Source organism: Coregonus lavaretus (genome assembly GCF_964263955.1).
Source record: "Coregonus lavaretus genome assembly, contig: HAP1_SCAFFOLD_3112, whole genome shotgun sequence".
Classification (NCBI taxonomy): Eukaryota; Metazoa; Chordata; class Actinopteri; order Salmoniformes; family Salmonidae; genus Coregonus; species Coregonus lavaretus.
In genome coordinates this window covers 13,707-27,500 of record NW_028159985.1, presented here as the reverse complement: position 1 = coordinate 27,500, position 13,794 = coordinate 13,707, and the positions used below count along the sequence as shown (strand labels likewise).

The 13,794-nt window shown below is 50.0% G+C and overlaps 1 protein-coding gene across 2 annotated transcripts in view; it reads right to left on the bottom strand.

The window, feature by feature from the left end:
* The window catches only part of LOC311122289 (RNA pseudouridylate synthase domain-containing protein 1-like), a 22,625-nt gene extending 10,196 nt beyond the window's left edge, over positions 1–12,429 (bottom strand). Inside the window, exons 1-2 of one of the 2 annotated variants that reach the window (XM_084196675.1) lie at positions 12,355–12,429; positions 10,720–11,341 (exon numbers count right to left, since the gene is read on the bottom strand). In XM_084196675.1, the coding sequence (XP_084052801.1) occupies positions 10,720–11,312 (593 nt within the window). In that variant the 5' untranslated portion in view covers positions 11,313–11,341; positions 12,355–12,429. Of the gene's footprint in view, positions 1–10,719; positions 11,345–12,354 lie in introns of both variants that reach the window. The other variant, XM_084196674.1, reaches the window with a different exon arrangement.
* Between the last annotated feature and the right edge of the window lie 1,365 nt (positions 12,430–13,794).

Below are 13,794 nucleotides of genomic sequence, written 5' to 3'. Positions count from 1 at the left end.
ATTGAGATACTGTATGAACCTGACAGAGACGGGGGAGAGGGAGAGAGAAGGAGAGGCAGAGATGTTCAGATTAAGATACTGTATGAACCTGACAGAGACGGGGGAGAGGGAGAGAGAAGGAGAGGCAGAGATGTTCAGATTGAGATACTGTATGAACCTGACAGAGACGGGGGAGAGGGAGAGAGAAGGAGAGGCAGAGATGTTCAGATTGAGATACTGTATGAACCTGACAGAGACGGGGGAGAGGGAGAGAGGAGGAGAGGCAGAGATGTTCAGATTGAGATACTGTATGAACCTGACAGAGACGGGGGAGAGGGAGAGAGAAGGAGAGGCAGAGATGTTCAGATTGAGATACTGTATGAACCTGACAGAGAGGGGGAGAGGGAGAGAGAAGGAGAGGCAGAGATGTTCAGATTGGGATACTGTATGAACCTTACAGAGACGGGGGAGAGGGAGAGAGGAGGAGAGGCAGAGATGTTCAGATTGGGATACTGTATGAACCTGACAGAGACGGGGGAGAGGAGGAGAGAAGGAGAGGCAGAGATGTTCAGATTGGGATACTGTATGAACCTGACAGAGACGGGGGAGAGGGAGAGAGGAGGAGAGGCAGAGATGTTCAGATTGAGATACTGTATGAACCTGACAGAGACGGGGGAGAGGGAGAGAGGAGGAGAGGCAGAGATGTTCAGATTGAGATACTGTATGAACCTGACAGAGAGGGGGGAGAGGGAGAGAGAAGGAGAGGCAGAGATGTTCAGATTGAGATACTGTATGAACCTGACAGAGACGGGGGAGAGAGAAGGAGAGGCAGAGATGTTGAGATTGAGATACTGTATGAACCTGACAGACAGGGGGAGAGGGAGAGAGAAGGAGAGGCAGAGATGTTCAGATTGAGATACTGTATGAACCTGACAGAGACGGGGGAGAGAGAAGGAGAGGCAGAGATGTTCAGATTGAGATACTGTATGAACCTGACAGAGACGGGGGAGAGGGAGAGAGAAGGAGTGGCAGAGATGTTCAGATTGAGATACTGTATGAACCTGACAGAGACGGGGGAGAGGGAGACAGGAGGAGAGGCAGAGATGTTCAGATTGAGATACTGTATGAACCTGACAGAGAGGGGGAGAGGGAGAGAGGAGGAGAGGCAGAGATGTTCAGATTGAGATACTGTATGAACCTGACAGAGACGGGGGAGAGGGAGAGAGGAGGAGAGGCAGAGATGTTCAGATTGAGATACTGTATGAACCTGACAGAGACGGGGGAGAGGGAGAGAGGAGGAGAGGCAGAGATGTTCAGATTGAGATACTGTATGAACCTGACAGAGACGGGGGAGAGGGAGAGAGAAGGAGAGGCAGAGATGTTCAGATTAAGATACTGTATGAACCTGACAGAGACGGGGGAGAGGGAGAGAGAAGGAGAGGCAGAGATGTTCAGATTGAGATACTGTATGAACCTGACAGAGACGGGGGAGAGGGAGAGAGAAGGAGAGGCAGAGATGTTCAGATTGAGATACTGTATGAACCTGACAGAGACGGGGGAGAGGGAGAGAGGAGGAGAGGCAGAGATGTTCAGATTGAGATACTGTATGAACCTGACAGAGACGGGGGAGAGGGAGAGGAGGAGAGGCAGAGACGGGGGAGAGGGAGAGAGGAGGAGAGGCAGAGATGTTCAGATTGAGATACTGTATGAACCTGACAGAGACGGGGGAGAGGGAGACAGGAGGAGAGGCAGAGATGTTCAGATTGAGATACTGTATGAACCTGACAGAGACGGGGGAGAGGGAGAGAGAAGGAGAGGCAGAGATGTTCAGATTGAGATACTGTATGAACCTGACAGAGACGGGGGAGAGGGAGAGAGAAGGAGAGGCAGAGATGTTCAGATTAAGATACTGTATGAACCTGACAGAGACGGGGGAGAGGGAGAGAGAAGGAGAGGCAGAGATGTTCAGATTGAGATACTGTATGAACCTGACAGAGACGGGGGAGAGGGAGAGAGAAGGAGAGGCAGAGATGTTCAGATTGAGATACTGTATGAACCTGACAGAGACGGGGGAGAGGGAGAGAGGAGGAGAGGCAGAGATGTTCAGATTGAGATACTGTATGAACCTGACAGAGACGGGGGAGAGGGAGAGAGAAGGAGAGGCAGAGATGTTCAGATTGAGATACTGTATGAACCTGACAGAGAGGGGGAGAGGGAGAGAGAAGGAGAGGCAGAGATGTTCAGATTGGGATACTGTATGAACCTTACAGAGACGGGGGAGAGGGAGAGAGGAGGAGAGGCAGAGATGTTCAGATTGGGATACTGTATGAACCTGACAGAGACGGGGGAGAGGAGGAGAGAAGGAGAGGCAGAGATGTTCAGATTGGGATACTGTATGAACCTGACAGAGACGGGGGAGAGGGAGAGAGGAGGAGAGGCAGAGATGTTCAGATTGAGATACTGTATGAACCTGACAGAGACGGGGGAGAGGGAGAGAGGAGGAGAGGCAGAGATGTTCAGATTGAGATACTGTATGAACCTGACAGAGAGGGGGGAGAGGGAGAGAGAAGGAGAGGCAGAGATGTTCAGATTGAGATACTGTATGAACCTGACAGAGACGGGGGAGAGAGAAGGAGAGGCAGAGATGTTGAGATTGAGATACTGTATGAACCTGACAGACAGGGGGAGAGGGAGAGAGAAGGAGAGGCAGAGATGTTCAGATTGAGATACTGTATGAACCTGACAGAGACGGGGGAGAGAGAAGGAGAGGCAGAGATGTTCAGATTGAGATACTGTATGAACCTGACAGAGACGGGGGAGAGGGAGAGAGAAGGAGTGGCAGAGATGTTCAGATTGAGATACTGTATGAACCTGACAGAGACGGGGGAGAGGGAGACAGGAGGAGAGGCAGAGATGTTCAGATTGAGATACTGTATGAACCTGACAGAGAGGGGGAGAGGGAGAGAGGAGGAGAGGCAGAGATGTTCAGATTGAGATACTGTATGAACCTGACAGAGACGGGGGAGAGGGAGAGAGGAGGAGAGGCAGAGATGTTCAGATTGAGATACTGTATGAACCTGACAGAGACGGGGGAGAGGGAGAGAGGAGGAGAGGCAGAGATGTTCAGATTGAGATACTGTATGAACCTGACAGAGACGGGGGAGAGGGAGACAGGAGGAGAGGCAGAGATGTTCAGATTGAGATACTGTATGAACCTGACAGAGACGGGGTAGAGGGAGAGAGAAGGAGAGGCAGAGATGTTCAGATTGAGATACTGTATGAACCTGACAGAGACGGGGGAGAGGGAGAGAGAAGGAGAGGCAGAGATGTTCAGATTAAGATACTGTATGAACCTGACAGAGACGGGGGAGAGGGAGAGAGAAGGAGAGGCAGAGATGTTCAGATTGAGATACTGTATGAACCTGACAGAGACGGGGGAGAGGGAGAGAGAAGGAGAGGCAGAGATGTTCAGATTGAGATACTGTATGAACCTGACAGAGACGGGGGAGAGGGAGAGAGGAGGAGAGGCAGAGATGTTCAGATTGAGATACTGTATGAACCTGACAGAGACGGGGGAGAGGGAGAGGAGGAGAGGCAGAGACGGGGGAGAGGGAGAGAGGAGGAGAGGCAGAGATGTTCAGATTGAGATACTGTATGAACCTGACAGAGACGGGGGAGAGGGAGACAGGAGGAGAGGCAGAGATGTTCAGATTGAGATACTGTATGAACCTGACAGAGACGGGGGAGAGGGAGAGAGAAGGAGAGGCAGAGATGTTCAGATTGAGATACTGTATGAACCTGACAGAGACGGGGGAGAGGGAGAGAGAAGGAGAGGCAGAGATGTTCAGATTAAGATACTGTATGAACCTGACAGAGACGGGGGAGAGGCAGAGATGTTCAGATTGAGATACTGTATGAACCTGACAGAGACGGGGGAGAGGGAGAGAGAAGGAGAGGCAGAGATGTTCAGATTGAGATACTGTATGAACCTGACAGAGACGGGGGAGAGGGAGAGAGGAGGAGAGGCAGAGATGTTCAGATTGAGATACTGTATGAACCTGACAGAGACGGGGGAGAGGGAGAGAGAAGGAGAGGCAGAGATGTTCAGATTGAGATACTGTATGAACCTGACAGAGAGGGGGAGAGGGAGAGAGAAGGAGAGGCAGAGATGTTCAGATTGGGATACTGTATGAACCTTACAGAGACGGGGGAGAGGGAGAGAGGAGGAGAGGCAGAGATGTTCAGATTGGGATACTGTATGAACCTGACAGAGACGGGGGAGAGGGAGAGAGAAGGAGAGGCAGAGATGTTCAGATTGGGATACTGTATGAACCTGACAGAGACGGGGGAGAGGGAGAGAGGAGGAGAGGCAGAGATGTTCAGATTGAGATACTGTATGAACCTGACAGAGACGGGGGAGAGGGAGAGAGGAGGAGAGGCAGAGATGTTCAGATTGAGATACTGTATGAACCTGACAGAGAGGGGGGAGAGGGAGAGAGAAGGAGAGGCAGAGATGTTCAGATTGAGATACTGTATGAACCTGACAGAGACGGGGGAGAGAGAAGGAGAGGCAGAGATGTTGAGATTGAGATACTGTATGAACCTGACAGAGAGGGGGAGAGGGAGAGAGAAGGAGAGGCAGAGATGTTCAGATTGAGATACTGTATGAACCTGACAGAGACGGGGGAGAGAGAAGGAGAGGCAGAGATGTTCAGATTGAGATACTGTATGAACCTGACAGAGACGGGGGAGAGGGAGAGAGGAGGAGAGGCAGAGATGTTCAGATTGGGATACTGTATGAACCTGACAGAGACGGGGGAGAGGAGGAGAGAAGGAGAGGCAGAGATGTTCAGATTGGGATACTGTATGAACCTGACAGAGACGGGGGAGAGGGAGAGAGAAGGAGAGGCAGAGATGTTCAGATTGAGATACTGTATGAACCTGACAGAGACAGGGGAGAGGGAGAGAGGAGGAGAGGCAGAGATGTTCAGATTGAGATACTGTATGAACCTGACAGAGAGGGGGGAGAGGGAGAGAGAAGGAGAGGCAGAGATGTTCAGATTGAGATACTGTATGAACCTGACAGAGACGGGGGAGAGAGAAGGAGAGGCAGAGATGTTGAGATTGAGATACTGTATGAACCTGACAGAGAGGGGGAGAGGGAGAGAGAAGGAGAGGCAGAGATGTTCAGATTGAGATACTGTATGAACCTGACAGAGACGGGGGAGAGGGAGAGAGAAGGAGAGGCAGAGATGTTCAGATTGAGATACTGTATGAACCTGACAGAGACGGGGGAGAGGGAGAGAGAAGGAGAGGCAGAGATGTTCAGATTGAGATACTGTATGAACCTGACAGAGACGGGGGAGAGAGAAGGAGAGGCAGAGATGTTCAGATTGAGATACTGTATGAACCTGACAGAGAGGGGGAGAGGGAGACAGGAGGAGAGGCAGAGATGTTCAGATTGAGATACTGTATGAACCTGACAGAGAGGGGGGAGAGAAGGAGAGGCAGAGATGTTCAGATTGAGATACAGTATGAACCTGACAGAGAGGGGGAGAGAGAAGGAGAGGCAGAGATGTTCAGATTGAGATACTGTATGAACCTGACAGAGACGGGGGAGAGGGAGAGAGAAGGAGAGGCAGAGATGTTCAGATTGAGATACTGTATGAACCTGACAGAGACGGGGGAGAGGGAGAGAGGAGGAGAGGCAGAGATGTTCAGATTGAGATACTGTATGAACCTGACAGAGAGGGGGGAGAGAAGGAGAGGCAGAGATGTTCAGATTGAGATACAGTATGATCCTGACAGAGAGGGGGGAGAGAAGGAGAGGCAGAGATGTTCAGATTGAGATACTGTATGAACCTGACAGAGACGGGGGAGAGAGAAGGAGAGGCAGAGATGTTCAGATTGAGATACAGTATGAACCTGACAGAGACGGGGGAGAGAGAAGGAGAGGCAGAGATGTTCAGATTGAGATACTGTATGAACCTGACAGAGAGGGGGAGAGAGAAGGAGAGGCAGAGATGTTCAGATTGAGATACTGTATGAACCTGACAGAGAGGGGGAGAGGGAGAGAGGAGGAGAGGCAGAGATGTTCAGATTGAGATACTGTATGAGCCTGACAGAGAGGGAGAGAGGGAGAGAGGAGGAGAGGCAGAGATGTTCAGATTGAGATACTGTATGAACCTGACAGAGACGGGGGAGAGGGAGAGAAAAGGAGAGGCAGAGATGTTCACATTGGGATACTGTATGAACCTGACAGAGAGGGGGGAGAGGGAGAGAGAAGGAGAGGCAGAGATGTTCAGATTGAGATACTGTATGAACCTGACAGAGAGGGTGAGAGGGAGAGAGGAGGAGAGGCAGAGATGTTCAGATTGAGATACTGTATGAACCTGACAGAGACGGGGGAGAGAGGGAGAGAGGAGGAGAGGCAGAGATGTTCAGATTGAGATACTGTATGAACCTGACAGAGAGGGGGAGAGGGAGAGAGAAGGAGAGGCAGAGATGTTCAGATTGAGATACTGTATGAACCTGACAGAGACGGGGGAGAGGGAGAGAGGAGGAGAGGCAGAGATGTTCAGATTGAGATACTGTATGAACCTGACAGAGAGGGGGAGAGGGAGAGAGAAGGAGAGGCAGAGATGTTCAGATTGAGATACTGTATGAACCTGACAGAGAGGGGGAGAGGGAGAGAGAAGGAGAGGCAGAGATGTTCAGATTGAGATACTGTATGAACCTGACAGAGACGGGGGAGAGGGAGAGAGGAGGAGAGGCAGAGATGTTCAGATTGAGATACTGTATGAACCTGACAGAGACGGGGGAGAGGGAGAGAGAAGGAGTGGCAGAGATGTTCAGATTGAGATACTGTATGAACCTGACAGAGACGGGGGAGAGGGAGAGAGAAGGAGAGGCAGAGATGTTCCGATTGAGATACTGTATGAACCTGACAGAGACGGGGGAGAGGGAGAGAGGAGGAGAGGCAGAGATGTTCAGATTGAGATACTGTATGAACCTGACAGAGACGGGGGAGAGGGAGAGAGGAGGAGAGGCAGAGATGTTCAGATTGAGATACTGTATGAACCTGACAGAGAGGGGGGAGAGGGAGAGAGAAGGAGAGGCAGAGATGTTCAGATTGAGATACTGTATGAACCTGACAGAGAGACAGAGGAGAGATCATGCCATCAGGTCCCCCTGTAATTTGAATCCTGTCTGTGTTTGTGTGTATTGACCTTCACCCTGCTCTGAGCTGTGCTGTGTGTATTGACCTTCACCCTGCTCTGAGCTGTGTGTGTGTATGTATTGACCTTCACCCTGCTCTGAGCTGTGCTGTGTGTGTATTGACCTTCACCCTGCTCTGAGCTGTGCTGTGTGTGTATTGACCTTCACCCTGCTCTGAGCTGTGCTGTGTGTGTATTGACCTTCACCCTGCTCTGAGCTGTGCTGTGTGTGTATTGACCTTCACCCTGCTCTGAGCTGTGCTGTGTGTGTATTGACCTTCACCCTGCTCTGAGCTGTGCTGTGTGTGTATTGACCTTCACCCTGCTCTGAGCTGTGCTGTGTGTATTGACCTTCACCCTGCTCTGAGCTGTGTGCTGTGTGTATTGACCTTCACCCTGCTCTGAGCTGTGTGTGTGTGTATTGACCTTCACCCTGCTCTGAGCTGTGTGTGTGTATGTATTGACCTTCACCCTGCTCTGAGCTGTGCTGTGTGTGTATTGACCTTCACCCTGCTCTGAGCTGTGTGTGTGTATGTATTGACCTTCACCCTACTCTGAGCTGTGCTGTGTGTATTGACCTTCACCCTGCTCTGAGCTGTGCTGTGTGTGTATTGACCTTCACCCTGCTCTGAGCTGTGCTGTGTGTATTGACCTTCACCCTGCTCTGAGCTGTGCTGTGTGTGTATTGACCTTCACCCTGCTCTGAGCTGTGCTGTGTGTGTATTGACCTTCACCCTGCTCTGAGCTGTGCTGTGTGTATTGACCTTCACCCTGCTCTGAGCTGTGCTGTGTGTATTGACCTTCACCCTGCTCTGAGCTGTGCTGTGTGTGTATTGACCTTCACCCTGCTCTGAGCTGTGTGTGTATTGACCTTCACCCTGCTCTGAGCTGTGCTGTGTGTGTGTATTGACCTTCACCCTGCTCTGAGCTGTGTGTGTATTGACCTTCACCCTGCTCTGAGCTGTGTGTGTATTGACCTTCACCCTGCTCTGAGCTGTGCTGTGTGTATTGACCTTCACCCTGCTCTGAGCTGTGCTGTGTGTGTGTTGACCTTCACCCTGCTCTGAGCTGTGCGTGTATTGACCTTCACCCTGCTCTGAGCTGTGCTGTGTGTATTGACCTTCACCCTGCTCTGAGCTGTGCTGTGTGTATTGACCTTCACCCTGCTCTGAGCTGTGCTGTGTGTATTGACCTTCACCCTGCTCTGAGCTGTGCTGTGTGTATTGACCTTCACCCTGCTCTGAGCTGTGCTGTGCTGTGTGTATTGACCTTCACCCTGCTCTGAGCTGTGCTGTGTGTGTATTGACCTTCACCCTGCTCTGAGCTGTGCTGTGTGTGTATTGACCTTCACCCTGCTCTGAGCTGTGCTGTGTGTGTTGACCTTCACCCTGCTCTGAGCTGTGCTGTGTGTATTGACCTTCACCCTGCTGTGAGCTGTGTGTGTATTGACCTTCACCCTGCTCTAAGCTGTGCTGTGTGTGTGTATTGACCTTCACCCTGCTCTGAGCTGTGTTGTGTGTGTATTGATCTTCACCCTGCTCTGAGCTGTGCTGTGTGTGTATTGACCTTCACCCTGCTCTGACCTGTGTTGTGTGTGTATTGACCTTCACCCTGCTCTGAGCTGTGCTGTGTGTGTATTGACCTTCACCCTGCTCTGACCTGTGTTGTGTGTGTATTGACCTTCACCCTGCTCTGACCTGTGCTGTGTGTGTATTGACCTTCACCCTGCTCTGAGCTGTGCTGTGTGTGTATTGACCTTCACCCTGCTCTGAGCTGTGCTGTGTGTATTGATCTTCACCCTGCTCTGAGCTGTGTTGTGTGTGTATTGATCTTCACCCTGCTCTGAGCTGTGCTGTGTGTGTATTGACCTTCACCCTGCTCTGACCTGTGTTGTGTGTGTATTGACCTTCACCCTGCTCTGAGCTGTGCTGTGTGTGTATTGACCTTCACCCTGCTCTGAGCTGTGTGTGTGTTGACCTTCACCCTGCTCTGACCTGTGCTGTGTGTGTATTGACCTTCACCCTGCTCTGAGCTGTGCTGTGTGTTTATTGACCTTCACCCTGCTCTGAGCTGTGCTGTGTGTGTGTATTGACCTTCACCCTGCTCTGAGCTGAGCTGTGTGTGTATTGACCTTCACCCTGCTCTGAGCTGTGCTGTGTGTGTATTGACCTTCACCCTGCTCTGAGCTGTGCTGTGTGTGTATTGACCTTCACCCTGCTCTGAGCTGTGCTGTGTGTATTGACCTTCACCCTGCTCTGAGCTGTGTGTATTGACCTTCACCCTGCTCTAAGCTGTGCTGTGTGTGTGTATTGACCTTCACCCTGCTCTGAGCTGTGTGTATTGACCTTCACCCTGCTCTGAGCTGTGCTGTGTGTATTGACCTTCACCCTGCTCTGAGCTGTGCTGTGTGTGTTGACCTTCACCCTGCTCTGAGCTGTGCTGTGTGTGTATTGACCTTCACCCTGCTCTGAGCTGTGCTGTGTGTGTGTTGACCTTCACCCTGCTCTGAGCTGTGCTGTGTGTGTATTGACCTTCACCCTGCTCTGAGCTGTGCTGTGTGTGTATTGACCTTCACCCTGCTCTGAGCTGTGCTGTGTGTGTATTGACCTTCACCCTGCTCTGAGCTGTGCTGTGTGTATTGACCTTCACCCTGCTCTGAGCTGTGCTGTGTGTGTATTGACCTTCACCCTGCTCTGAGCTGTGTGTGTATTGACCTTCACCCTGCTCTGAGCTGTGCTGTGTGTGTGTATTGACCTTCACCCTGCTCTGAGCTGTGTGTGTATTGACCTTCACCCTGCTCTGAGCTGTGTGTGTATTGACCTTCACCCTGCTCTGAGCTGTGCTGTGTGTATTGACCTTCACCCTGCTCTGAGCTGTGCTGTGTGTGTGTTGACCTTCACCCTGCTCTGAGCTGTGCTGTGTGTGTATTGACCTTCACCCTGCTCTGAGCTGTGCTGTGTGTATTGACCTTCACCCTGCTCTGAGCTGTGCTGTGTGTGTGTTGACCTTCACCCTGCTCTGAGCTGTGCTGTGTGTGTGTTGACCTTCACCCTGCTCTGAGCTGTGCTGTGTGTGTATTGACCTTCACCCTGCTCTGAGCTGTGCTGTGTGATGAGGTTTTGGTCATTTCACCCCTGGAACACTGATACTGTTATGATACTGAACCACTACCCTTTAGATGTCCTTTGGCAGTGTGTGTATGTGTGTGTGTGTGTGTGTGTGTGTGTGTGTGCGCGTTCAATGTTCAGCACTTAAATTAAAATGTTCATGATACAACAGAATGTAAAATAAAGGCCAATATCTACTGATGTTTCTCTCTAGTCTTGCATGTCTTAGTTTCACTATTAAATCTCCTTCACCGTGAGATCAGTTGGTCAACCTGCCCCCCCCCCCCCCCCCCCCACCCCCCCCAACCCCCCCTACCTGAAGCCATAGTATGTCCTGGGGTCGGCCCCCCCACCCCCTCCCCCTACCTGAAGCCATAGTATGTCCTGGGGTCGGCCCCCCCACCCCCTCCCCCTACCTGAAGCCATAGTATGTCCTGGGGTCGGCCAGCTCAGGGAAGCGGAGTCCCAGCTGTTTCTGGACGGTGTGTTTCTCATACCACATCTTGCTGTCGATGCGGATGTCCCAGTGCTTATCCACTATGATGTAGTCACAGCTCTGAAACAGAACCTTCAGACTGTCAACACTGGCCGGTTCCAGCAGTTCCATACTGGTTGGTTCCACACTGCCTGGTTCCACACTGCCAGGTTCCATACCACTGCCTGGTTCCACACTGCCAGGTTCCATACCGCTGCCTGGTTCCACACTGCCTGGTTCCATACCGCTGCCTGGTTCCACACTGGTCGGTTCCCTCAGACTGTCCACACTGCCTGGTTCCACACTGCCAGGTTCCATACCGCTGCCTGGTTCCACACTGGTCGGTTCCCTCAGACTGTCTACACTGCCTGGTTCCACACTGCCAGGTTCCATACCGCTGCCTGGTTCCACACTGCCAGGTTCCATACCGCTGCCTGGTTCCACGCTGGTCGGTTCCCTCAGACTGTCCACACTGGCCGGTTCCACACTGGCCGGTTCCACACTGACCGGTTCCGTACTGTTGGTCCGCTCCATACTCACCACTCAGTTCAGCTCAGCCTGACCTGCTGAAACATGAGAGACCGATGATGTGTCATACTATCCCCTGATGGAGCCTTTGTGTTAGGTCAATACAGTTGGTTTTAATCACGAAGTGTTAAATGTGATGAAGTCAACTTCCATTGTACTCCAAGAGTTGCTGAACTGTAAAGGAGTCAGCATGCTTCAGTTCAGCTGACGCCTAGCCCAATGTGTTCAGCATACTCCCTTACCTTCGCTTGAAAAACCAGAAAAAAATTGGCAATAGTACTGTTTGTCTATTTTGAGACGCCGTAGCCAGTATACGCTTCCTCAAAAATCAGAATTAATCTAAAATAACTCAAGAAATCTGTCATTCATTTTTGTCGTTTTTGACGAAGAGAGCTTAGTCGCCAATTTTACATCTAACTAAGATGTTTGGTGCAGTATTTCTCAATGAAATTTTTTTGCATGAAAACGATTTATCTCTCGTTGAATGACAACAGACTTTATTGAAGAATCCGTACTGTTGACCAATCACCGACGAAAGGGAGGACACTTCGGCTTGCCTCGAGAAAAATGACGTGTGCCCTAACAGCCGGAAACCCCTCACCGGAGTCCAAAACATCACAAAATGTGGTCGCAATATATGCATGATCCCTTCCGATCTATTTCGGCTGGGAAGCATCAGGACGACTTAACTGCGCATCACAACCCTGCTGCACTCAACAGATATATGGGTGGACTAGCTACCTAGTTAAATCATTTATATTATACAGTGGACAGACAGTTGTACAATGTAACAAACATTCTGATAGCGATATCTAGCTGCCAGTTCCAAAAACCCCGAAAAGGATGACTGTAAATTAATTGAATCTATCTAGTTATCTTTTTTTTTTTTTTAGCTAACGTTAGCCAGCTAAGTAACGGCAGCTAACGTTATCTAAGTTAGCAAGCTAGCTAGCTAAATCAGCCAGTTTACAGTCAGTGTAATTTCAGTAGATCGCTATCAAACGAGTTAGCGAAATTATTTGAAAAGTAGTTTAATCGTTTCATATACCTGCTATTATTAAGTATCTCCTGTAGACCCACATGGACATTAGCGACAACAAACAAAACACGGAAGCTGTGTCAGCGCCCATGGGTGACGGAGGGCACGAACAACCAATCACAGACCAAAGAAGCTTTGACTACGCCTCCAAATGCAAGGTTACCTTGTTCCGTTGGTCTGTAACAAAGTGTTGTGTGACCATGGTAACGGAGGGCACCAACAACCAATCACAGACCAAAGAAGCTTTGACTACGCCTCCAAATGCAAGGTTACCTTGTTCCGTTGGTCTGTAACAAAGTGTTGTGTGACCATGGTGACAGAGGGCACGAACAACCAATCACAGACCAAAGAAGCTTTGACTACGCCTCCAAATGCAAGGTTACCTTGTTCTATTGATCTGTAACAAAGTGTTGTGTGACAGTATTACACTGACGCATCCTTTGACTTGGCTACTAGTTACTACTAACTTTAGACAACAAGTTGGAACATAAATCCCACTTTCCTGTTTATCTGTTTCGATGTGCTTTTAAGAAAAAAAAAATACATATATATACTATGATACTAGATACTAACTTTAGACAACAATTTCATGTTTTCGCGTGAGAAAATTCTACTTTTTTTTTTTTACAATTCTTGTGACTTCTAGGTGACATAAATTCCTAAAGCTGTTGACTCGGAATTGACAGTGCTTTTTAACCGTGGGTTCGAGCCCACCTCGCAAGCATGCTTTTTTTTTGTTGAGGAGAAAAACTGTTGAATATCGGTCCTTCTATTTTATTAAACTTTTCAAATTGTACAAACATATACAATAGTTTAACATATACAATAGCTCCCGAGTGGCGCAGTGGTCTAAGGCACTGCATCGCAGTGCTAGCTGTGCCACTAGAGATCCTGGTTCAAATCCAGGCTCTGTCATAGCCAGCAGTGACCGGGAGACCCATGGGGCGGCGCACAATTGGCCCAGCGTCGTCCAGGGTAGGGGAGGGAATGGCCGGCAGGGGATGTAGCTCAGTTGGTAGAGCATGGCGTTTGCAACGCCAGGGTTGTGGGTTTGATTCCCACGGGGGGCCAGTAATGTATGCACTCACTAACTGTAAGTCGCTCTGGATAAGAGCGTCTGCTAAATGACTAAAATGTAAATATACTGAAGTTGGATTATACATTCAAAATGCATATCTAGCAAGGTACATCACAGGAGGTTGATGGCACCTTCATTGGGGAGGACGGGCTCGTGGTAACGGCTGGAGCGGAATCAGTGGAATGGTATCAAACACATGGTTTCTATGGTTTCCAGGTGTTTGATGCCATTCCATTTGCTCCATTCCAGCCATTAATATGAGCCGTCCTCCCCTCAGCAGCCTCCACTGAGGTACATAACCAAGCGCACAGGTTTAAGGACAACATTTTTAAAACCAAAAAATAGAGGTCTTATACACATTCAAATATCGT